The sequence below is a fragment of the Terrapene carolina genome, unplaced genomic scaffold, assembly GCF_002925995.2.
Source record: "Terrapene carolina triunguis isolate 2854851 unplaced genomic scaffold, T_m_triunguis-2.0 Scaffold35098, whole genome shotgun sequence".
Classification (NCBI taxonomy): Eukaryota; Metazoa; Chordata; order Testudines; family Emydidae; genus Terrapene; species Terrapene triunguis.
The window spans coordinates 10,704,009-10,729,087 of NW_020699449.1; the positions used below are offsets into that span (position 1 = coordinate 10,704,009).

At 43.1% G+C, this 25,079-nt stretch overlaps 1 protein-coding gene across 1 annotated transcript in view; it reads left to right on the top strand.

Annotated features, from left to right (window-relative positions):
- The window catches only part of LOC112118350 (sorting nexin-30), a 59,238-nt gene that overhangs the window by 21,354 nt on the left and 12,805 nt on the right, over positions 1 to 25,079 (top strand). The window contains exons 3-7 of the mRNA XM_024216617.3: positions 6,987 to 7,097; positions 13,326 to 13,484; positions 14,636 to 14,831; positions 16,279 to 16,478; positions 22,425 to 22,511. Coding sequence (XP_024072385.1) covers positions 6,987 to 7,097; positions 13,326 to 13,484; positions 14,636 to 14,831; positions 16,279 to 16,478; positions 22,425 to 22,511 — 753 coding nt within the window. The remainder of the gene's footprint in view (positions 1 to 6,986; positions 7,098 to 13,325; positions 13,485 to 14,635; positions 14,832 to 16,278; positions 16,479 to 22,424; positions 22,512 to 25,079) is intronic.

Sequence of the window (25,079 nt, forward strand, 5' to 3'; positions counted from 1 at the left end):
TCAGAGGCATTTCTAAGATGGATGAGAAACTTGGTTTACCTGGTTGAAAGGCTAGCTCATGGAAATGCTACAAAAACATCAAACCCATGTAGTTTCAGTACTTCAGCAGCACTCAAAGCTTTAAGTTTAAATTGCAAGTAGAAGGGTATTTACCTTCACTTTACTGATCATGGAGAGAAATGAAGCACAGGGCGTGTGAGAGCTCCAAAGTCTCGTAGGAAGCTTGTGGGAACAGAACCCAGATTTGATTCAGTCATGTGCTTTATTCCACGTGGCCGTGTCTGCAATCGCCGCCTTCTGCTCTCCAGCTAGTAAGTACATCCTTCCCGTAGGTAGTGTACGCCTCACAAAGGACTCATAAAAGCCATTCTTGCAGCACCAGATTGATCTTTCTGCCTGGCTTTTATCTTGAAAAATTTAAGGCCTTGTCTACTGGAAAGACTAACTGGAGAACCTCTGAAACCTGAGGAGATGGAAACTGAAAGCTAAACGAAGAGGAATGGATATCTTAGATTGGTCAAACAATAATAATTATTTCTGCTAAAACTCCTTTTTTTTTAAATTCCAGTGCCTAATGGATTGTGGAGACAGAATGCCTCTTAAGAGTCAAAATCCTCATGCCTTCAGTTAGGGTGAAAGGTTTATAATGCACATTTTTGGGGATGGGAGAAAATGAGTCTGACCTCTAGTAAATCCAGGCTTGACCACCTTTCTGAGGCTTTAGAAAACAAAAAGCAGCAAACCTATCCCTTCTCTCTAGGTCATAGGGCAACCTTTCAGGCCTTTATGCACTATAGAGAAATGATGACCATGACACCAGATTTATAGACCTTCTGTGGACCACCTTTCTGATGCGTGTGTCCAAGAACAACCCGTGCTGCTCATACTGCAAAAAGTATTTGGGATACTAAAAATGCTCACAGTCCAGTGGTTTGAAAAACTAAACCAGACAGCTAGTTCTTATTATAGGAATTTCACTTTAGTGGTGAAGCTGATACACTGGAGGCTAGAGAGTTTGGCAAATAGAATTGTTCTAAACAAATCAAGCTGTGACTGTTACTAATTTAGAATGTGCTGGAGAGGAGTGTTTACCTTACTGATTTCTTTTTAATAACTTGCTGGTTAGATGCCAAGGTGGCATAGATAGATGAACAAACATGTTTTACTGCTTAGTTCTAGAATCTCCAGTATGTTTCTCTCCTCTAGCCTGACCAACTTATTGAGGTTGCTTAAGACTAACACTTACATGAATAACTATCTGCCAAGGGTTAAAATGTTCCCAGTGGTCTACTAGATAGCATGTGTGAACTGGAAAGTAAGCTGCATCTTACTGTGTCCTGGATAATAAAATCAGCATATTGATAGAATCATAGAAGATTAGGGTTGGAAGAGACTTCAGGAGGTCTAGTCCAGCCCCCTGCTCAAAGCAGAACCAACCCCAACTAAACCATCCCAGCCAAGGCTTTGTCAATCTAGGCCTTAAAAACCTCTAAGGATGGCGGTTCCTCCACCTCCCTAGGTAATCCATTCCAGTGTTTCACCACCCTCCTAGGGAAATAGTTTTTTTTCCCCCTAATATGCAACCTAGACCTCCCGCACTGCAACTTGAGACCGTTGCTCCTTGTTCTGTCATCTGCCACCACCGAGAACAGCTGAGCTCCATCCTCTTTGGAATCCCCCTTCAGGTACTTGAAGGCTGCTATCAAATCCCCCTCCCCCATTCTTCTCTTCTGCAGCCTAAATAAACCCAGTTCCCTCAGCCTCTCCTCATAAGTCATGTGCCCCAGCCCCCTGATCATTTTCGTTGCCCTCTGCTGGACTCTCCAATTTGTCCACATCCTTTCTGTAGTAGTGGGGGTGGGGGGCAAAACTGAACGCAATGCTCCACATGTGGCCTCACTAGTGCCAAATAGAGGGGAATAATCACTTCCCTTGATCTGCTGGCAGTGTTCCTACTAATGCAGCCCAATATGCTGTTTGCCTTCTTGGCAACAAGGGCACACTGTCGACTCATATCCAGCTTCTTGTCCACTGAAATCCCCAGGTCATTTTCTGCAGAACTACCGCTTAGCCAGTCGGTGCCCAGCCTGTAGCAGTGCATGAGATTCTTCAGTCCTAAAGGCAGGACTCTGTGCTTGTCCTTGTTGAACCTCATCAGATTTCTTTTGGCCCAATCCTCCAATTTGTCTACGTCACTCTGGACCCTATCCCTACCCTCCAGCGTATCTACCTCTCCCCCCAGCTTCCTATCATTGCACTTGCTGAGGGTGCAATCCATCCCATCATCCAGATCATTAATGAAGATGTTGAACAAAACTGGCCCCAGGACTGGCCCCTGGGGCCCTCCACTTGATACCGGCTGCCAACTAGACGTCGAGCCATTGATCGCTGTCCATATCAGGTTGATCAGGCGTGACTTGCCCTTGATGAATCCATGTTGACTGTTCCTGATCACCTTCCTCTCATACAAGTGCTTCAAAATGGATTCCTTGAGGACCTGCTCCATGATTTTTCCAGGGACTGAGGTGAGGCCGACCGGTCTGTAGTTCCTCGGGTTTTCCTTCTTCCCTTTTTCTAAAGATGGGTACTAATTTGCCTTTTTCCTAATTGTCTGGGACCTCCCCCGATCGCCACGAGTTTTCAAAGATAATGGCCAATGGCTCTACAATCACCTCCGCCAACTCCCTCAGCACCCTCAGATGCATTGGATCCGGCCCCATGGACTTGTGCATGTCCAGCTTTTCTAAATAGTCTTAACTTGTTTTCATCACTGAGGGCTGCTCACCTCCTCCCCATACTCTGCTGCCCAACAGGCCAGAGCTGGAAGAAAAAGAAAAAATAGCATTCTAAAATTGAGCTGGTGTGAGTGATTATATTAAATATCCTCTTGGGGTAAATGGGATGTGGCTGGAAAGCCTCTGTTTTGTGTACAGGACATGTACAGCTAATTACTGTCATAAAGTAGCCTTGACCTTGGCAGAACTATAATCCTGAAGACAATGACTTAATCATAATGGACCATAGGGGATAGTGGGAGCCTGCATCTCTAGGTCTGTCCACTTCCTGACAATGAAAACTGACTGAACTAAAACTATTCCAGCTAATGCTGTTGTCAAGATGACACATTGATCTGATCTCTTCCACTCTAGGAAAGTTTGTCTAGTTAAAACCATATATTCATTAGAATGTTTTTAAAAAGTATTTTAGGAGAGGCACTTAAAATTTGCCACGGACAGGAATGGGAATAGGGTATGGACAGAAAGAATAGTCCTTAAAAGTGGAAAACGAAAGTTAGCCTGTCCTGAATGGGGTTCTTGTATCCACTAAAAGTGCAACCGTCGGCTTATCCCAGTGCTCTTGTAGAGCTTAGATCTTGTCCTGATACGTATAGATTCTTGGCCCCCTGAGATGTGTCCCTGTTGGCATTCTGACGCTAGGCATGATGAATGTGCTACAGGGCATATTCTCTTCCCCCCTCCCCCCCCCCCCACCCCCCTCCCCCCCCCCCCCCCCTCCCCCTCTCCATCCACACCAATATTGGGAGAGAAGTCCACACGCCTGTTAGTTTTAAAAGACATTCAATTTCCTGGAATGTCCCATTGTAGACACCACTCGGGATTGGCAAGCTCCTAGGAACGTGGGACTGGAAGGGACCGCCTGGGTCTTCGAGTCCAGTCCCCTCCTATCGCAGGCAACCCTGTTTTCTCCCACTTCTGTAAGGTTGAGTTGAGCCTTTGAATCCTCTTCAAAGTATCCCTTGTATCCCTGTGCTAAGAGGAGCACTTCTAGTTTCTCAAATATAAAACAGGTGGCTGGTCAAGCTTAAACACTTAATCTGTTCTGAAAGCTTATTCTTCACTACCCAGTGATGGTCAAGACATTCTTCTACTATCTTGTCTTGCTGTGTTAATATGCTGAATTTTGTTAGTATTCATCAAAGGACAAAACCTGCCATCCCAAACACACAGTAGAAGCTGCAGGAATATCTTTCTGGGGCCTTGGCTACACTTGCAAGTTAGAGTGCATTAAAACAGCCCCTGGCGCCCTGACGCCTGAGGGATCCACACTGGCAAGGCATGTAGAGCACCTGGACTCTGCAGCTGGAGCGCTCCTGGTAATCCATCTCCAAGAGAAGCATAAAGCTTTCTGCGCCCTGGCTGAAACGCCCAGGCATCAGTGTGGATGAGGTGTTGCATTACTGCCACTTGACTTTAAGGGATTATGGGATGTTTCCGGAGGCCAATCACAGAGCAGGCATGCGGCTATCCCCTTTGAAAGCTCCGTTTCTGACAGCTGGCATGCTTATCTGCTCTGGGACAAACTAATGGGACAACCATTAGTGTGGAATGCTCCTGCTGCAGAGGTGTGTGTGTGTGAGTGTGAGAGACAGACGCGGCGGGGGGGCTGATGTTGGGGTTTTCCCCTTTCCCCCTGTTGCTGTCTGAACTTACAAGAGAGCATGCTGACACCCTCTCTGCCCCCCAAATCAGTCTCTTCCCCCATACACACAACACACTCCCTGTCACACTCCACCCCCCCATTTGAAAAGCATGCTGCAGCCACTTGCACACTGGGATGGCTACCACAATGCACTGCTCTCTGTGGCATTGCAAGAGCTGCTAATGTGGCCACACCACTGCGCTTGCAGCTGACAGCGTGAACACACGGCAGCGTTTTCCCTGCTGTGGTCTCCGAGGGCTGGTTTAACTCCCGGCGCTCTACATCTGCAAGTGTAGCCATGCCCCAGCTTCTTTACTGTTCTTCCTCCCCACTTTCCTCCGCACATAAACAAGGGACCCTCTCCTGTATAATTCCCCAACTGGTGTTTAATCAGTGAGCTGCAAATACATCTGGTCTTCCAAAGCCATGAAACAGAACAAATGACCTCTGATGCCACTGAGTGAGGCATCAGATGCCATCCATGGGGGGGCAGTCAGAATGCATGAACTTCATCTGAAATTTTAAGCATCTTGGCTTCTGGGAGTCTTTTTTTATTAAAGGCTTTCACCCATTCAGACTCTCTACCTGTGGAACAATTAATGTAGCAGCTGCAGAACTGTTGCAAAGTCTCCAAGTATAACTTGCAAATCCTAAACAATTTAAGATGAGCTCCCAGTGTAATGCTGTGGCAGAGAGAGCCAATGGATATATAAATGGAGAAGGAGGGGGATAAGAACAGGTGCATGTTTTTTGCTCTTGTTTTGGTTTTTCTTTTAAATCTCTGCATATGGAGTTGGTGAGACTGATGCTGGAATACAGCATCCAGTTCTGGTATACACTTGAAACAATTGGAGAGGGGGAAACGAAGAGCCACAAGTGCTTGTGTGTCTTACAGTGAGGCTTAAAGAGCTCAATCTGTTTGCCTTCTCAAAGATTGAGAGGTGACTTGTTTACAGTGTAGAAAGTACATTCATAGGGAGAAAACATGAGGCCTTAAAGGGCTCTCTAACATAGAAGAGAAAGGTATAACAAAAACAGAAGCTAAAACCAGACACAAGGCACACACTGATGGTGGATTCTCAGTCTCATGCTGTCTTCAAATCAAGAGCAGATGTTTGGACAATAGTTACTGGACAAAATAAAAAGTTAACTGGATGAAATTCTGTGGCCTGTGTGATACAGGAAGTCAGACAAGGTGACCGAACGATCTTGTCTGGCCTTAAAATCTATGCATTACCGCGGTGCGCTCAGACGTAGCCTGGGATTCTTTTTCCATCTGACTTTTGTCAAATGGAACTTACTGACACCATGTAAATGTGTATCCCAATGGCATGTCCAACACTCTTCTCTGAAATGATTCAGTCTGCAGGCTCTTCAGTGGGGGTTTCTGTACTCTGCCACATGTGGTAGCCAAATAGGCTATGGCTTCTAGTTTCTCCTTTAGTAGCCATTCTTTTCTCATCAGGACATTGAGTTTCTGTTGGAAGATTAGTGAAGTTATGAGGGCCCTCTGCCTTACGACCCAAGGGACTCACGAGATAGTTGAGCTCTTAGCGCACGCATACCAAAGCCATGCACTGATCAGTGCCTGGGAGCTGGGACTTGTGAGTAGTCTGGTAGATGCTGTACAAGCAACTCCTGGCTTGCTTACTTGGCTGCAGCCTATCCAAGGAACATACTGTATGCATTATCTATTTGTAGTTTTCCTCCAGCGAAATTAAACTTGGAGGTTTTGCAGCGAGGAGTTTCTCTGGTTCAGGATATTCCTTGCCCTTACTATCAATGCCTTCTTCATTAGTGGTTATCTGGAAATTGATTCTAGCTCCAAAATACTACAAAATTATGGCTTGAGTCAGAATTGGTTTTGGTGCTCACTTCATTTTGGAGAAATGTCTGCCCAAGGACTGTTAAATTGAGCGATAGTCTTAAGTTAGCTAATTTCTCAGCCTTGCCTAGAAATGAGACTGTACTAAACCTGGGGCTTTGGCAGAGCCCAGCAGTGACACACGCATGTTCTCGCCCACGATTAATCTGTCTCTTGAGTAAACAAGTCATGAGTAATCTTGGTGGGTTTTTTAATCTTCTGTTGCTAAAAGTATTTCGCTCTCTCTTGGCATGAAATCTTCTCTCATGCCATTTCCCCTCAAATGTGTACATTTCAGTGGGGTTTTTTTAATACTAACTTCTCCACCCCACACATTTCCCCTTGAGGAAATGTTCTGCTCTGCTAACTCAAAGTATATCTTCAATAGAACACTTATCTGAATAACTAAACTGAGTGTGTTTCCAAATATTTTATCCGTGGTACTTCCATGGCCTGAAGCTGAAAAATATTTTTTGCTCCCATACTCCCATTCCAAGGACTCAATTTGAGGCATGAATTCTGATTGCCAGGCTTGTTTGTTTCTTCCTAGTTTAAGGTAACTAGGCCACTTTTGCTATATGCTCTAAAATGAAAAGAAAAGCTTTGTTTAATGTATATCTCTTCAAAATTTTCATTCATTTTCTAGGGGATACTGTCTAATCTCTTTTGTTACTATTTCCAGACCACACGGGCAGAGTTTGACTTGCCAGAATACTCCATACGCCGACGGTACCAGGACTTTGACTGGTTGAGGAATAAGCTGGAGGAATCTCAGCCAACACATCTCATTCCCGTATGTAGTAAACCAGGGTCAGCTGTTGCTGAACACTTGTATATTCAGAATGTGTCTGCTTAAAAAAAGTGAATCTTCTGGTTGTTCAGCAGTTATGGATTCAAGGTGTGTAAAAAATGCAAAGCTTCGTTCTATTCTTGTCTTCTAAAGTGAAATGTTCTAACTTTAGAACGCAAAGCAGCACAAAAAGGGCTTACCCTGATCTGTCCCAGCCAGCTTTGAAATTTTATGGATCTTAAATGCCAAGTGCTTGCCCATATGATGCAGCCTAAACCACTAAAGGTCACTCAGGTTTAACTCCGGTTGAAAGGACACCAGTGGAGGTGGCATCTTCCTAGTTTCCCTTATAACATGACGCACGTTTAGCCATTTTGTTGGATACCCACCCTATTCTGTTTGCCCAGCTGTTGGCTTCCAACAGCACTGTCCATTGCCAATGCATTCTCTCTATGGCATCACTCCTCCAGGTTTCCTTTGAGTGGGAACACCCTTCCCTATGACGTACTTAGATATTATAACTAGTATTTAAACTACATGCTCTCTCTGATTTGCGTGTGTAAGGGGTTATAAAGAAAACTCCCTACTCATTCTGTTCGGGCTATTCATGCTATTTGGAGGACTCCTCTGACAGGGAAAGGAACTGACTGTTCCAAATTTTTAGAGGAGGCCTGTGGCTTGATCAGTTGTGTGCATTCACTGCTTGAGCAGACAGCTGGGCCTCTGTCCACTGAAAACTTGGCTAAATAAGGCCCTAAATAATTATCCCTCTCTCTGCAACTGACAGCCTTGTTACTCTGTGTTTGTGTGTGGTCTGAAAGGATTGGTGTCTCCTTTCTTCCTCTTAACATAGTAGCTGGTTTTCACTCTGGGCCTTTGAGGATTATAAGTAAGGTTGCATGAACTCCTGTCCTGACTGGCCACAGGGCAGACTGATGTAAAACATTACTCTTGATGCGTATAAGGCACGGTTAGCAATGTGTGTTCCCATGTGCTTTGTTACTCATAGACTTTAAAGGGAAATCCTCCTGGAGCAAGGCTGTGTAAGATGCTGAGTGAGCCTGTGTGTACCTAGGAAAGCTTGCTTGTGAAGAGGCTTTCCTTCTGATTATTTCCTGTCTTTTAAATAGTAGTAATCGGCTCCCCTCTAGTTATCTAAAGGGCCACTAGAACCACTCCTTACATCCATTATGTGATACCTCTATCTGGACAATGAACTAAAATACCAACTGTTTAACTAGATTAAAAAAATCCATCCATCTCTTTTGCACCTTTTTGTTTTTTTAATTTAAAACACTAGAATAATGCAAAGAAAATCTAGCTCTATTGTATTGCATTTGGGACCAGTGCTGGCAAACCTGCATCACTGCTCCGCCTACCCTTCCTGGGGCCATCTGCGACTCCACCAATGCTAGTGTGGTGTGAAACTCATGTTCAAGTACTGGGCACTTTGCAGATCATCCTGCGGCTCTTCTTGTTTTTAGCAGTAAATCTCAATTTGCTGTTCCCCTAACCCCCTTTACAAACGGTCACTATTTCTGGGCACACAATCTGCATCCCCTTGGTACTGAACAACCTTGGCTTCAGAGTTCAGGGCAGAAAAAGATAAGAAGAAAAGGCCTCATGCTGAACCATCAAGAAGCATGAGGCTTGCCTGAAAAAGCACTCAATAGTATTCGAAGTCTACTTGATTTCACTTCCCCAAGTGCTTGTCTGGGAGTATGAAGCCAGATAAACTTTCCCTGATAGTAAGAGTGCAGTTGGGACTAAGTCAGCTACAAAGAGGGATAAAATTTTTCCAAATTGGATACAGAGAACTACTGTATATGGTGATGGTCACTCAGCCACTGGCTGCTCCTACACTGGATTCCCTAGCCGCAGTATAGTCGCAAAAAATCTTTCAGCCATTCCCTCGAGGTGAGTTCAGTGTCGGAATGTAGCTCGGGGGGGGCAGGAGGCAACAGCACTCAGTGATGATTTTAGTGTGTGCACAGAATGATTTTAGTGTGGTGGTTTTTTGCTCAGGATACAAAGGCATCTATCCGTCATGTCTGTCACTGCCCTCTTGATGGAATTCTAAGTGTGGGTGATTATTGTAGGCCTTCAGAAAGGAGTGACAAAGGATAAAACAACAAACATTAATTAGGGTGACCACGCTGGGGTCAAACCTGGGATGCTGGCTGGGTGTGCTGACAGCTGGGGGTGTAAGGGGGCTCATCAGGGTAGAAGGGTCGCTCCTCTCTGCCAAAGGCTTCTTAGCCAGGTTTTCCCTTCTACAAGGCAACCAGCCACCTACTCTCTTGAGTTCTGTGTTCTGCCCTTAGTCTCATGCATTCTTTCCTCCCTCTCTGCCTGTGTGTAATGCCCAAAGCCCAACTGTCCCCCTCGGCTGCCAGTCTCGTGATTCTAACTAGACCTGCACAGACATACCATATTATGGGGCACTCTAAATCCTGTAGTATCTCACCCTTGGCCTTCCAGGGCTTTTGAGCCCAAATGTAGTGTGTTGCCACTAGCCCTCTGATTTATTGTAGGCATGTGTTAAGTGGCACAACAGCAGAGGGACCACATGAAATTGGAGTGGGAGGAAACCCTTGGATGGGTTTGTGTTTATCCCACAATTGCTGCACTTTCTCTCCTCTGCCTTAGGGCTTACCTCGTGGCTGGGTGATGTGCTGGGTTCCTTCTTTGTGCAGCTGCCTGTGATGGAATCTAGGGCTTCACAGCTCAGGTGCAGATTCTCAGAGTATTCTAGCATATGTCAAAAGACCTCTGAAAGCAAACAAGGGCGTGTGGTACAGTGTAGGTGGCTGGATATAAGGGTTGTGTTTAGGTGGAGCAGCAGGGAGAGCAAGAAACTAGAAGGGCTAGGTGGACATATGAGTAGCTTGTTTCATTGAAGCATGAGCAAACCAAGTTTCAATACAATCTCTGGCAGCAAACTTGTAAATGAACATCTAGTCACCCTAGCTATAAAGCGCACACAGCCTTTGCTTTAACTTTCTTTAATTTTTTTTTTTTTTTTTTTGAGGTGATTTTTCATCTAGGTTAGAATTGAGGAAAATATATTGCAGCTTCCTGTATCCCCTCCTGGTGGAGCTGTGTTAACTTACTGCACCTGCCCTTCCTAAAAATTCTGAGTGGGGAAAGGATCTTTGGTAGCAGTTGGAAAGGGCTTTCTCCTGGTCTTGTGCACCTTTTTTCCTTCGGGAAGGTACAAAATAAACCTATTAACTCAATGAATAATTGAGTTCCTCCTCCCCAATCCTCTGAAATCCTACTAAGCCAAATTCTGCTCTTAGACCTGTGCAAGTCCATTGAAGTAATTGTTTGCATAGATGTAACTGAAAGCAGAGTTTCGCTCATTGTGCAATACTGCTGCAGTTCAGTATTGAACTGGTCCATTTTAATAGTTGGGAAATCACTCTCATCTCTTATTTACAGACCTGTATCTTTAAGCCCTTTATGTAAAAGGTTTCAGAATTGTATGACTACTTAATTAAAGAACATGGAGTCAGTTTACAGATATCTGAGAATAATTCAATCCACTAAAGAGCAATCGACTTCCAATATCTCTTTATAGATCTAAATATGAAGTACTGCAATCAAGTGACTAAATGAAACCACCACGATTTGCTTATTTTTGCTTGTAATATGATTCCCAGGATCTTTAGACTTATATATAAAAGCTATCTTCTCCATAAAATACATTGTTTTTCCACTTTATGGTATACTGGGTATTGGCAAAGACTCACTGTAATATTTGCAGGACTGTTTTGAAAGTGCTGCTGATTTGCTCTGAGTACTTGGCTTGATTTTTGTCACAGGCACTATTGGCTACATAGTAGCATGGATCCCAACCCTTTGTGTTTATAAATGGCCAATTCATTTGCTGCTTGGAAATTTATGTAAATGAACTTATTGGGAGTGGTCAGGTAAAAATAAATAACATTTGTGGGGAAACATAACTGACCTCGGAGTGCATTTTTAAAATCTTTCTTCGTTTAAAAAGTAAGGGGTTTGTAATGATTGGTCTATGGCTTCTTGTTGCGTTGATTAAATGAATGGGAATCTCATCTATCAAAAGAATCAAAGACTGGTTCAGTGTCCCTCTTCCTCCCCTATTGTGGTGTTGGTGAAGTTGTACAAACTTATCGCTTAGCTGGCATCGTCGCACTGCAGTTATGAAGTATCAGGAAACTCCCTTTTTTTCCCCTCTTCAAGTAACTCATGGATCTTAAAGAAGACTATTATGATCATCTAGTCTGACCTGCAAGAAACATTCCACTGCTCCAACATGCCATTGCATAAATCTAATAAAAATGTAAATTTATGGAATTTCTTGTTGAGATACTTGAAGTAAACCATCAAAATTAGAATCTTTCCGAATTCCTGTCCAGCAGAAACACCTAAGCTTTGATTGTCATAACCATCTGTGGGATGGATCAACTTACCTTGGCAAACGACTTTTTTTTTTTTTTTTTTTTTTTTTTAAATGGTAATGCTTCCTTTGCTGTGGTCCCATATGGTACCTATTAAAATGCTGGAGAAACTAAAGTGTTTCAAAACTAGTAATGGTCTGGCAGTGTTTCCAGTGTGGAAGTCCTTTCACTTCATTTTTACCACAGGTTTCCTCTTTCCAACTTCAGACGGCAAGAAAGATTCTCTTCAGTGAGAGACTTCTCATAAGTTGCTGAGTTGATCTTTATTTAATGATGGGTATATATTGCAGTCTGCACAGAGTCTGACATTCTTTCCACTCTGACAGAATAGGAAAGCAAACTTGGAACAAAACATGGTGTGTGGCTTTTAAGGACAACCCCCCCCCCCCAAACCTAGTATCACAGATTTGGTGTCCGGGCTGCTGTACGGAGATGCTACAAATGTCTCAGAAGTACAAAATGATCAAATTAATGCCTCCTTCAATTGCAGGCATGGTAACTAGGTGTGCCAAACCCTTGATTGGTATTTGGCTTTGGTCACTGCCTCTATTCATGCTATTCTGAATGGGAGGGTGAAAATGTGATTAGAGATGTTAATGTAGCTGTACTGTAGCTTGTGATGTTTGCCCTCCCTCCATGCAGAAGAAGGCTAAGTGAATTACCCAAGGTCACACAGCAAAATATAATAGCAGAGCGGAGAATAGAACCAAGGTGTCGGTCCTGCTGCATCTACCAGTCCACAGTTTCCCACAAATGTAAAGTTTTTGCTGCATATTCCATAAATATAAACCCTAATTAATGGGAAATGGATGGCCAGTTAATGTTCCAGAATTAGTAGATTGATGGATATCTACCGCAGGGGTTAGTGCTCTTCATCCGTCATGTTGAGGGAGGAGTTGAGCACTAAGATATTGCAGAAGTGTAGGAGGGGAAAAGAACAGGCCCAACTGGCAGGCACTACTTTAAAGAAAAACATACCCCATACTTAAATTTCACTTTCGTTGGCAATGACCGCACACCTTACCATGGTATAGGCCTGATCTTTCAATTGGGGCCTCTACCTGGCCTTCCTTCATTTGCACACGCACCTTTAACAGTAGGAAGAAAAGAAGCTTAGAGATTTTACCTTCAGCTTCTCCAGAGATGGTTGAGCCAAGAAGCTCAAGTAAGTATCTTTGAACTGGTAAACTACTTTGTCACAATTTTTAAAGAGGAAAAAATGCTTGCAAAAGTCGACTACTGCTTCCAACCCACTCTAAAGCATTTGAGCTTTCAGATGCTTTTCCAAACTTTTTTAGGGTTTGCCTGAAACTTCTTAGCAATGAGCTGGTCCAGGAAGGCATCTCTATTCAGAGCAGCACTTAAGCGTGGGCATAAGTCCCACTGAGGTGAATGGGATTTAAGTACATACTGAAAGTTAAGCATGTGCTTAAGTGCTTTCCTGAATTGGCGCCTCAATGTAGGTAAACTGGGTACAGTAGAGGGAAGTTTTCTTCCCTAGTCCACTCCACACCCCCATATGAGCTACATTTGTAATGTCTCCAAAGGCCATGGGCCAGTTTTGTTCCTGCTACATTGGTATGGTACTTTGGAATGACACCACTGAGTTAAATTGAATTAGTCCAGATTTATTTCAGGATAACTGGAAAAAAATGCAGTTCCAATTAACAGCGTCTCTATTTACTTGTGTCAAGACTGAACTAGCTAATTAATAGAAACAAGGAAGTATTAGCAAAAGCAATTGGCTTTTATTCTACTGAAAACAGTCTCTCTGCCTTTTTTTTCACAGCCTCTTCCTGAGAAATTTGTGATGAAGGGAGTTGTTGATCGCTTTTCTGAAGAATTTGTGGAGACGAGGAGGAAAGCTTTAGATAAATTCTTGAAAAGAATTGCAGACCATCCAGTACTTTCTTTCAATGAACATTTCAATGTGTTTCTCACAGCCAAGGTAAGCATATGAATTTAAACATACAAAATCTAGAGAGATCTGAGAAACACGAGCTGTTGAAAATGAACGTGATAAATGAGACTAAAGAGAAGAAACACAACCAACCATGCTGGGCCTAGGACAAGTGCATGCTCAGCATAGCAGAGAGCTGCTGCGGATGCAAGGGCAGCTGTAAACAACCTTTCTGTCTTCCCTCTCTGTTGGACGTTCAACCCTATGGGCTGATCTAGCTTTGGGGGCCGTTACATCAGTAAGGATCTACCAGTGTGCTCTGGCCCTGTTTATTTCACACCTCTATATTTGTAGGAAGGATTCCTTTTGGGGCTGAGGATCTGGCTAACTCTCTTCAAAAGCACCTAACGCCAAATGGTTATTAACAGTGACAAAAGTGTGTGTTTTTATATATACAATATAAAAGTTGCACTTACGTTCTCTTGGTGGTGTGCAAATATGCCAACTCTGCAGGAGCTGATGTGAAAAATAAGGGGTTCACCCACAGAGGTATGGGTGATAGAAGTCTGCCTGTTGGCACTTTGGCTCCTGGGAATGGGGCACACTTACTGTACCCCTGAGTCATCCATGAACACAGACCTCTCTGAGACCTTTTTGCTTTTAAACAGTGTTCTTTTAGTGTCTCAATGCCTCCACCAATACATATCCGTGCATCCCCATCTTAACATTGTTTTCCAGCTTTCTGGCCCCTTCTCTAAAGGTTGGGAGGGGGGTGGGCGTGCGTGGTGGGTGCTGTGGTGTCTTTACTCAAGGAGCTCCTCTTGTCAGGCTCTCCTAGCCTTCTTTCTCTTCCCCCTTTCTTCTTGAACGCTTCCTTCCTGTCTTTCTTTTTTTAAACTTCCCTCCTGCTAATCGGCTGAGTAGCTCGTTAACTTCCTAACCCCTGCTACCCTAACGTACAAGAGGGTGGCAAGGCTGTAAAATATCCCATTGTTTATAGCTGCGTCTGATGCACTCTGTGTGCCTAGCTTATGTGAGAAGCAGAGGTGAGCTTTTGAATCAGGATTTAGATGCCAGACTTAACAGCCTACTTTCAGAAACTTCCTCTGCTGTGCTCCGAAATTGAAGCATGACTCTTTAGGTGGGGGATGGTACTTGGTTTTTCTACATGCAAACAATATATTTCTTGTCATTGCCAGGATCTTAATGCCTATAAAAAACAAGGAATGGCGTTGCTCTCCAAGATGGGAGAGTCCGTAAAATATGTCACAGGCGGTTATAAACTCAGAAGTCGACCGCTGGAGTTTGCAGCCATAGGAGACTACCTAGATACATTTGTTCTCAAGCTTGGAACCGTTGACAGAATAGCACAGCGGATTATCAAGGAGGAACTGGGTAAGAACTCTGGATGTTTCATTGTGCAGATGTCTAGCACACCACAAGCTTAGTACGAGGCAGTACACTGGTGGTACTGCTGAAACTACCTGCATTCAGTGATGCTGGCCTATTTTATTTATTTATTTTTTAGTGGGTGCATCAAAAGGAGGATTCTGTAAAGACACGTATTATACAACTGTCCTAAAATGACACGAATGAGTTGGGTACTTGTTAAGGTGCAAGCAAAAGAGTCCCAGTGTTTTAACTCTGTTGGATCGCCTTTAACCATTAGAAGAGCAAGTTATTCTGTTTTGTCAGCAATAAACAACAAAACGGAGTAGGGTAAATAATGAAGAGAATTCCTCTCTTGCAGTCCACCATATTAAATGTAATCACTGACCCCAATGTTTAATTCCAGGATTAGACAGCTAGAATCTATAGACTTCCAGAAATCCCTACTCCAGTATACTCCCAGATGTACTCCTACTTGGTTGTCTTGAGCTTCTTGGACCAGACTAACTAGAGCCTATTACAAATCCGCTAAAATTCTGATTTTAGGCTGTGAAGGGAAATAAAGGTCACCTGAGCTCAGGGATCGGCAACCTTTGGCATGTGGCCTGCCAGGGTAAGCACCCTGGTGGGCCGGGCCGGTTTGTTTACCTGCCGCATCCGCAGATTCGGCCGATCGCGGCTTCCAGTAGCCGCAGTTCGCTATTCCAGGCCAATGGGGGCTGTGAGAAGCCACGGCCAGCACGTCCCTCGGCTCGCGCAGCTTCCAGCAGCCCCCATTGGCCTGGAGCGGCAAACTGCGGCCAGTGGGAGCCGCGGTCGGCCGAACCTGCGGATGCGGCAGGTAAACAAACCGGCCCTGCCCGCCAGGGTACTTGGCACACGGCCCGCCAGGGTAAAGGTTGCCGATCCCTGCCCTAGCTCCTGCATAGGCGACATGTAGAAGCTCATGCAGTAGCTGTCGCCTGGCCTAATATTATAGAAGCAGTAAAACAGGAGGAATCCGACGTACTTTGGTCCCCTTACACCTTGCTCTCACTAATACTATCCCGTCTTTGTTACTGGAGTTCTTTACTGCCAGTTAAGATCAGACTCTTGGGCTTTGTGTGATTCTGTATTGCTTCTTTGAGGAAAGCAGCTAATCTAATGCAAGCACCGATAAACCTGACCTCTGTCTGAAGAGGCTTGGTGGGAAACGGGGATAAAATGGATATTAATGTTCACTGGGAAAGAAGGGTGCTTTGTAAAGTCTAGAGTTATTCTGGTAAATACCTGCCTTACTTACCACTCATCTGCATCTGGTTACATGCATCGATTGATGGTAGTGACCTGATCAGTCCTTCCAAACATTCGAGTGGAGTATGATGATTAAATCAACATCTCTGCTTTTTTAAACCAAATTGCCTAAAACGTCAATGTAGAATTGAAATTTGTTTCCTCTTAATGTCTCTTCCAGAATACCTGGTGGAACTGCGAGAGTATGGACCGGTTTACTCCACCTGGGGTGGGTTAGAAGTGGAGCTAGCAGAACCTCTGGAAGGAGTGTCTGCCTGTATCGGGAACTGCTGTACCGCTCTCGAGGAACTGAGTGATGACATGACAGAGGACTTCCTGCCTGTACTCAGAGAGTACATCTTGTACTCGGAGTCCATGAAGGTAACAGAGACCATTTGACAGAAGTCCACACTTTTGTTTAGAGGCTGGGAGTGGAATAAGCATAGAGAAACCTAGCTGTGAAATGTCATCTTGTAGGGATTGTTTCTCCTAATAAAGATAAGCTTTTTATTCTCAGTGTTTCTGACCAGGATCAGACAAATGTTATGCACATAAAAATATTAAATTTGTGTTAGTCTTTTTCTGCCTAAACAGGGGTCATGTACATTTGATCTACATTTTAGAATTGTTCTCCTATTGGTAATGGTAATGTTCTTGTCTTTCAACATGCTGTGCTTTTTAGGAGTCAAACTTGAGTCTTGGAGAGCCCTATCTAAAACTGTTTGTATGAAAGAGACAGATACTACCAAAACATGTTACTAAAATCTGTGACTGTGATAAGCTGGACTCTGCATGGAACCTTCTTACCAATCTATCTCCCTTGGTTGTCTACCATCTAAATTCTGTGAACCAAAACAGTGACATAACTTTTAAGTAATGGTGTTCAATGACCTAGATTTGGTGTGGCTATTTTTCCCCTTGCAAAACATCTGCTGTTCCTGGTTTTGTAGTATGCCACTTGATGGATAAAATCCTAGCATACTACTTGGGCACGGTACAAATAATTCCTTTGTCACAAATCTGCATGCAGGTTCTGTACAGAACATGCCTCTTTAGTGAGTAAGAGCATTGATGTAGTCTGTTCAATATGCAGGATCAGTTAATAGGCATTGTTTGTTTTTGTGCTTTAAATTATTCTTAAATCTCACTTGGGATATTAGGAGTTAGTTAGTTGATACCTTCACTAAAACTCTTTCTCTGTCATGTGCTTGCATAAGTGTTAACCTCCTGCATTACAAGTACATTTCTTTCTCTGTTCAGATTTGAGGCACGTATTAGGTTTTTTGTTCAATGAAGCATGCAAAAATATTAATTGGGTTAATCATGTTGAGTGCTGAAATTAATCACTCTGGTTTTGGCTTGTTGTTTGAGTCTGGGGCAAGGCTTTACAGAACACAAGCCAACATAGATGCAAAGCATGAGACTTTTAAACATGAGGTGGAACTAGAAGAAGACAGTCTTCTCGTCTAGAGAGAGCAGCTCTGGTGAGCCCTTAACAAGGCAATGATATATGCTTATCCATTATATGTATTTCAACTGCTGGTTTTGGAATTACAATCCTCCTTCGAAATGTTGTAAGTTCAAGGACTTTAGTGTCTCTACTTTGTCCTCATAAAGACTGAATTTTAGTCCTTTTCCAACTTTTTCTTTTAAAAGTACATATAACCTTGAAACTAAACTTGCATACAGGTTTTTCTTTATCTAATGAAAGGTTGAATTACCTCTGTTTGTCTGCCAGTTAGTTGTAGCACAGTATTTTAGTACAACAAAGAGAAGGTCTGACTTCAATCCACAAAACCCAGGAAGAAAATTCCTTTCCTATTGAGTGGTGAATCCAGAGGTGAAAGTAAGCTGATATGGTCCAGTACGGTGTACCTGCAAGAGCCAGTACACCGTGCCAGACTGGACTGGCTTCCGCGATGGTGATTTAAAGGGCCCAGTGCTCCAGCCACTGCGGGGAGCCGCGGGCCCTTTAAAGCGCCGCTGGAGCTCCGGCAGCTGGGCTCGGGCAGGGATTGAAAGGGCCCGGAGCTCCGCGGCGGCCGGAGCCCTGGGCCCTTTAATTCGCCACGGGGCTCCCATCTGCCTTTGCAGCTGGTAGCTCTGGGGTGATTTAAAGGCCCTGGGGCTCCCAGCCACAGCCGGAGCCCCAGGGCCTTTAAATCTTGAAAGGCCCCGCCTCTTCCGGTTGAGGCCACGCCCCCACTCAGGACTCCGGAGTACCGGTAAGTTTTTTAAGTTACTTTCACTCCTGGGTGAATCTCACCCCAAAAAAGAGTTAGAAAGATGGTGATTGTAATAGCAGTTTAAATACTTACTTTACACTCTGCTATACATGAAGGTATGAGACCTCTTCCAAAGAGCTTGGTGTTTCTTCAGGTCAAAGTCAAGGATGGAAAAACCATCCACAGATGGCAACTTCCTACTTCACATAGCTTCGGCTGGGAGTGCTTTCGTGCTCTGCTTATACCCAAAAGCAGGCACCAATGTGTCATGATGGCGTGTTTGCCTTCTCCACCGGACTGCTTCATGAAGCATGTAGGAGTGGGAAGCTAGTGATCACAGGAGAGGACTATTAAAGTATGAGAAACTTTAAACTTTTTACTCTTTGCACTGCTCACCTCAGAACTTCAAAGATTCCTTCCAACTTCTCCACCTTTGTCCTTAATTTTGCAGATGGTGGAACTTAGCCACAGAGATGTTAGGCAACTGCCCAAGGTCAACTAGTGAATGGGTGGGATTGTCAGGAATAGGGCCTGTCAAATGATGTCCAGTCTTTTTCTATAAACACTAGAATCTTCCATGTGCTAAAGCACCTTGCTTCCATGACTAAATATGTTCTGTTGTAACATATGAAAATTTGTAGATAACTTGGTAGCCTTAGAGGTTTGTATTTTCTGTCTTAATTCTTATACTTCTGATTAAATCCAAACCTTTACTTTTTTTAACCTGGTTTTGCTTCTCTTCATCTTTGCCTCCTACATGGAACTCGTTTGTGCCTTAGTCAAAGGACTACCCATAAAATGACAACCTTTTAAACTCCTATTAGTACCAAAGCAATCTTGCATCACAGCCATCCATATCTGGCTGAGAAGAGTGGGTCAGTCTCCCTTTGGAACTGCTCAGATCTTTTTATCTTGGACTGATGGACAGGGACTGCTGTCTGGTGAAGCGAGGAATACCATGGCACATGTGCAAAGCTCCAAGCTTAGAGGTTCTGTTAGCCTGATCATATCCAACAACTGAAAAGGAGACTTGCTACTAGGAATTGTAACAGAGTAGTAGGAGCATGTGAAAACATGGTTATAACAAAAGCCTGGTGTATGCTTAATGATTGGTCCTGCTTTGAGCAGGGGGTTGGACTAGATGACCTCCCGAGGTCCCTTCCAACCCTGATATTCTATGATTGTTTTGCTATAGGGAAGGCTGTCAGGTGCTCTTTGCTTATAGCTGCTCTTATGCAGTTTTATCCCAGACTAAATGGCCAAACTTTAAGTTGAGGAGAGATCATTCCTTAGGGCACCATCCTAGTCTGAGCTGAACAGTTCCTGAGCCTTCGAGAACTAGAAGAACTAGTTGTTTGACACAAGACCTCAAAGATCTGGGGAGGAATGAGGATGTTTAGGAGGCTTGTGTTTAAAACAGTTGCCATATTTGGAATGTCCCAGCAATGACTGAACAATCATGGTAAAGCTCTTCTCGTAAATAGAAGCAGCTAGCCTGCCTTGCTTTCTGATTGCAGATATGCTATATTCCACGGGGAAGTGCATGTGAAGGGTAAGAAACCCTGTTATGTAATTTATGCTGACTGCTATTAAAAATACTGTGATTAGACAAAGGCATATTGGCAGCATTAGTACATGCCGTCCCCAACTGTGTGCTTGGGTATTAGGTAAATGGCATAGCTCTAAAACTGCATTATAAATATTTTAAGTGCCTGACGTTTTAAAAAAAAAATTCCATGATTGAGTGGGATAAACAGATCTGTCATGGGCATGAGTGTTTGAAAAGACCTTCTCGAGGATGTCTGAACAGTTGTGTTGCAAAAGACAACTCTTTCCTGCCACCTATTTCCCTCTCTTGGGCTCCAACTTCTTTGTGTGACTCTCGGGGTGTGCTCTGGACTGAGTGGAAAGCCACACATAGGTCTGGAAGCTGTGGACCAAGGTAAAGAATATTATCGTGTCAGTACATAAGACATTTGAAATACCTCCTAGAAGGGGAAGGGACCTATGCCAGCATTCCCTTCTATCCTTTGAGGATGGCCTAGCAGTTACAGCACAGGACCAGGAGTCAATTTGGGTTATAGTCCCAAATCTGCCACTGATGTGCTGTGTGGCCTTGGGCAAGTCCCTGAGCGGCAAGTGCCTCAGTTTCCCCACCTTATTAAATAAGATCCCTATTTCACCAGAATGTTGTGCAAATAAGCGTAGTGTACTCTCGGATCCTTGGCTGGAAGGTGGTCCAGAAGTGTCAAGTAGTAAATTCCCAGCAACCCTATAAAGAATGCTAAGTATTTTGGGCCATAGCTGAGATCAGATAACATGGAGATGCTAGAGACATTCCTCCTTCTCCTGTACATTTATTTGGTAGCTTTTTTGCATTTTTTTTTTTCTTCCGTCTGCTGGAAAAAGGTTAACTGGCATCCAGACCTGCGCAGTCAGTTATTGTATGCTTCTGAATACATTATCTCTTTTCTCCCCCCCACTTCACCCCCGAAGTATCCGTACTCTCCAGTCACTTGTCCTGTGAATCTGCTTTACTGATACAATGCCTGTTAATCACTGGACCTTGCTGGTACAGGTCCAACTTACTTTACTGGTTCCAAACATCTGTATCCATGGTGGGTGCTGGCCACTTATGACAAGGCAACTATTAATTTAAAAAAATCCTCAGTAAGATTTACTTTCTCCCAATATCCCTTTTGTACGTGAGCGGAAATACCTGTTAAATACCAGTCACGCTTTAGGGGCACTAAAAATCTCAAACAATTGCAGGGGAAAATTCCACCTAGTCTCATATTGAGAACTGATGTCTCACATTTTGCTGCAGGCAAATGTAGCCAATAACATGCTTAACTTTAGAAACTGGAACTAAAGGGTTTTTGATCTGTCAAACATTCTCTCCTTTATTGCCCCCTGTGTCCTGGGGGAGATTGTGTGGTATCCTCTCTGGAATAGGGATATTGTCCTCCTTTGTGTCATGCTCAACTTTGAGTACATGCTTGGCATTTAAAAAAAATTATAGTCCTGGAGGTTACAATACTGAGACATTAGTCTTTAGGAACACGAATCCTCCTCTGCTATACTTCAAACTGATAAAACCAGACTCTGGTAATATTGGTTGATTCTTCATGTTTCTTAGTCTCCCAGAGCATCAGTTACTCCCCTCCCAAGCAAAAACTTTTACAAGTCATTGCCCAGTATGGTTGTCACGTTTAATACAGTATTACTAGTTATGCTGTAAACTCAAAGTGGGCAAGCAACAGCTACCCTAGGCAAAGACAAAACTACTTCTCTATGACAAACCTCTATTATGTAATTGGTTACTCCCTAGTCCTGTTAATATTGTAACTATCCTTACTGGATATCTTGTACTGGTTGTAAAGTAAAATTAGCGGTTTTCTAACTTAATAAGGCTCTCCAGATATATTAATACAGTGAGGGCTAGTCAGCTAGAAAGCATGAACTTTAGTCACTCAAAAATTGAACGTTTCATGTGGGAACCTTTTTCACCATCACATAATGCAAAAACAAGGGAGTGCACAATTTTGTCCAAAATTGACCTTTTGGTCTGAGACTCAGCATGGAAATTCATTTCAAAAGGATTTTGCAGAAAGCTATGAGTGGGCGGGCTGTAGTAGAAATTCATAGCTTTAGGAACAATGTTGCCTACCAACTCATTCCTTCCCTTGTTGCTTGGGCACCTTGGAAAGCTTTACAAACTAACCCTCTCAACCCCATTCAGTGTTAATGTTTATCCTTTTCATCCTCTTCATCTTCATGAGAAGATAAGTGACTTGCCAAAGGTCACAATGCAAGTCATTCGCAAAGCTCGGAGTTTTGACTGTCTCTAATCAAACAGCTATGAACATCTGACATCTGCTCACAGATGCATTCAGCCTGGAGTGCTTTTTTATTTTTATTCAAAAGCCTCTTCATAGACTCCCGTAAAACAGGAATGGCCTCTGAAAGGCACACCTGTGACTTTAGTGGCACTTCAGTTGTTGAATCCAGTCTGCAACTATTGTGGGGTGAGGGGGAAGGGGGAGTCAAAATTTTGTACATTTTCAGTCTTATGTTTTTGGGTTTTTTTTCTCTTTCCTAGAACGTCCTAAAGAAAAGAGACCAAGTTCAAGCAGAGTATGAAGCAAAATTGGAAGCTGTAGCCTTGAAAAAAGAAGACCGCCCCAAGGTTAGCATTTGAAACCACTTCACTAAATGAGTGGCATATTTATCATTCAGTCCCTCTCAACTGAAAACTCTGTGGAGAAATGGAGATAATTTTTATGTTTCTAGATCTGTGTTCAATCTCGTGCCTTTGCGAAAAAAGCAGTGCACGGCAGAGCAATGACTTATATAGCTGCAAGCTGCTTTAGGAGGCGAGCCAAGGAGAATGTGTTAACAGCCAAATTCAATGTAGAAAGGAGTAAGAGTAAGCTAGCAGGGGAAGATGAGTCGAGTTAGAAATGCTTTATAACTACAGATATACCACTGCAGCAAATGGAATTCTTTGGCTGTTCCACATGGGTGACACCTTATCCCACTGTAAGGCCTAGCTGCTGTAGGCCTGATCCAAAGCCAATGGAAAGATTCCCATTGATTTCAGTGGACTTCAGATCAGGCCCTTTAAGAACAAATGATCTTTCTTATGTTAGTGAGGTGCATCCCTTGCTGCCTTCAGGACAAGTTGCTTCCTGGTCTCGATGTAAAACCCAACCAAGATTAGCTACTATTTGGTATTGATTTACCTGCTTGCTACACGTACAGATACCTAAAGGTGGAAAGAGATGCACACATAACAAGCAGGTAAAATCAACTCCAAATAGTAATCCGTCTTACTTGGGTTTTGCATTGAGACCATGCAGCAACTTGGCATAGCATTCCTGTATGATAACGTAACGCTTCCTACAAGTTGTATTTTGTGAATTATGACAGCAACGTCCATCATGAGCATAATACCCTTAATCTCTCCTTCCCAGTCTGCTCACGCTTTGACTTTTTTCCTCCCTCCATCTTCTCCGGCAGTCTCTTTCTGTCTCTCTGAGGAGCAGAAACTGAAGAAACTTAAATGGGGAGCTTGAGTTAAGAGCTTTGCATAACTATCCCTCACTATTTTAAATTTTAATTGAAGGATCTTATTAGCACTTGGCTGGGAAACACTGATTCAAGGTGGCTTCCTCCAACTTCAGTGCTCCCCACTGTGCCTAGGGTTTGCAGCCCATTTAGTGGATGGAGTACCCATAGAGTTGCTTCTTTAACACAAACAGTTCTTAATTTACATTGGACACAAATGTGTCCTTCGGTAGAAAAACTGCCACTTCCACTTTATAGGATTTGAGACGTTCAGTGCTGAAGAGTTTAATGCAACAACATTATGCATTTTCAGTAGCTATTTTCATTTTCTTGGCCCTTTCATGTTTTCCAAAATAGCAAAGTTTGCTTCCCTTTAAATGGTGACCGCTTGCAAATTTAACTTAACAGCTTTCCAGCTAGACCTATGCAAAAGCCTTCCAACACAATGAGATCGTCCTAGTTTGTTTCCTTAAGCACTCAAATACAGCTGAGCAAATGGACATCCTAACATTTTTTGTTCAAACAATGCTGCTGCTGCTACCTAGAACCTGGGACAGGTTGGAAGTTTTTTAAAATAGTTAAATCTTCTAAACCTTTGAAACAATTTAAAATGAAAAAGCTGATTAGCGATCACTACTATACTGGGCAAGGTTATCATTTGATCTCTGGCTTTGTCTTGCTTTCACTGAACTTTTTTTAGCTGTTTGCCTGGTCTAATGGAATGTAGAAACCAAACAAACAGGCCAGAAGAACTGGAATTTGCAGTGAGTTGGACTTTTGTTGCCCCACATTGCAGTTGTACTGTTCTGTTTGTTTTTGGATCTGTTGAAGTTAATATGTCAACAAGATAATTCTGTCAAAAATCTTTCTGGTGGTCTAGCAGAAGTTTATTTGCTGTTGGTTGCAATAATTGAGAAGGATCCAAGAAATATTTTCGCTCTTTTTCACCACTGGAGGGCATTCTAGGATTTGCTGTACTTCATAACCTGACCTGATTCCCAACAGACTCTTGAGTCATGTCCAAATTCTAACAGCAGTTTGCCTTGATACAGTCTTTTTTTTAATTATTTAAGATCAACAAGTGTGTATGTATGAAATCAGATTCTGTGATTAAAATAATTCTAGCGTTTAAGCCAGCAGATACTAAATCAGGATATACTTTGCTTAACTTCAGATAGTCCTCATATGTATCCAATATAATTGTATTTGGTGTGACAGTCCATTTGCTATCTCTGCAGTGTTTTTGCCTTCAGCAGTTGCAGGTATAGAAGGACCCCTCCCATTCTCTCCTAACTTGGGCCTGGAATTCTGTATTAGAAACATTGTATGTATTGAAATCTCAATTACTAATGTAATAGATTTAAAATAATAAACGTACCCTTAACTAAAAGGACTCAATGAGCACTAAGCACCAATTGTGGAATCTGGCTTTGTCCCAAAGCTTAGAGGCACAATAAATCTATGGGAACAGTAAATAGTCTGATTATACAGAACTTCTGGCTGAATTCAAAAAGGCAGACTTGAGTTCTTTCACATATTATTGGCAATGTAAACTGAATTGCACGTAGTCAAAGTAAACCCATAAGAAGGAAATGCAAATTCCCATCCTTGAGTAGCTCGCGATGGGTTAGTCCCTATCAGTGATCATATGTGCATGGGATTTTTAGCCTTAATTCTGATTTTTTTT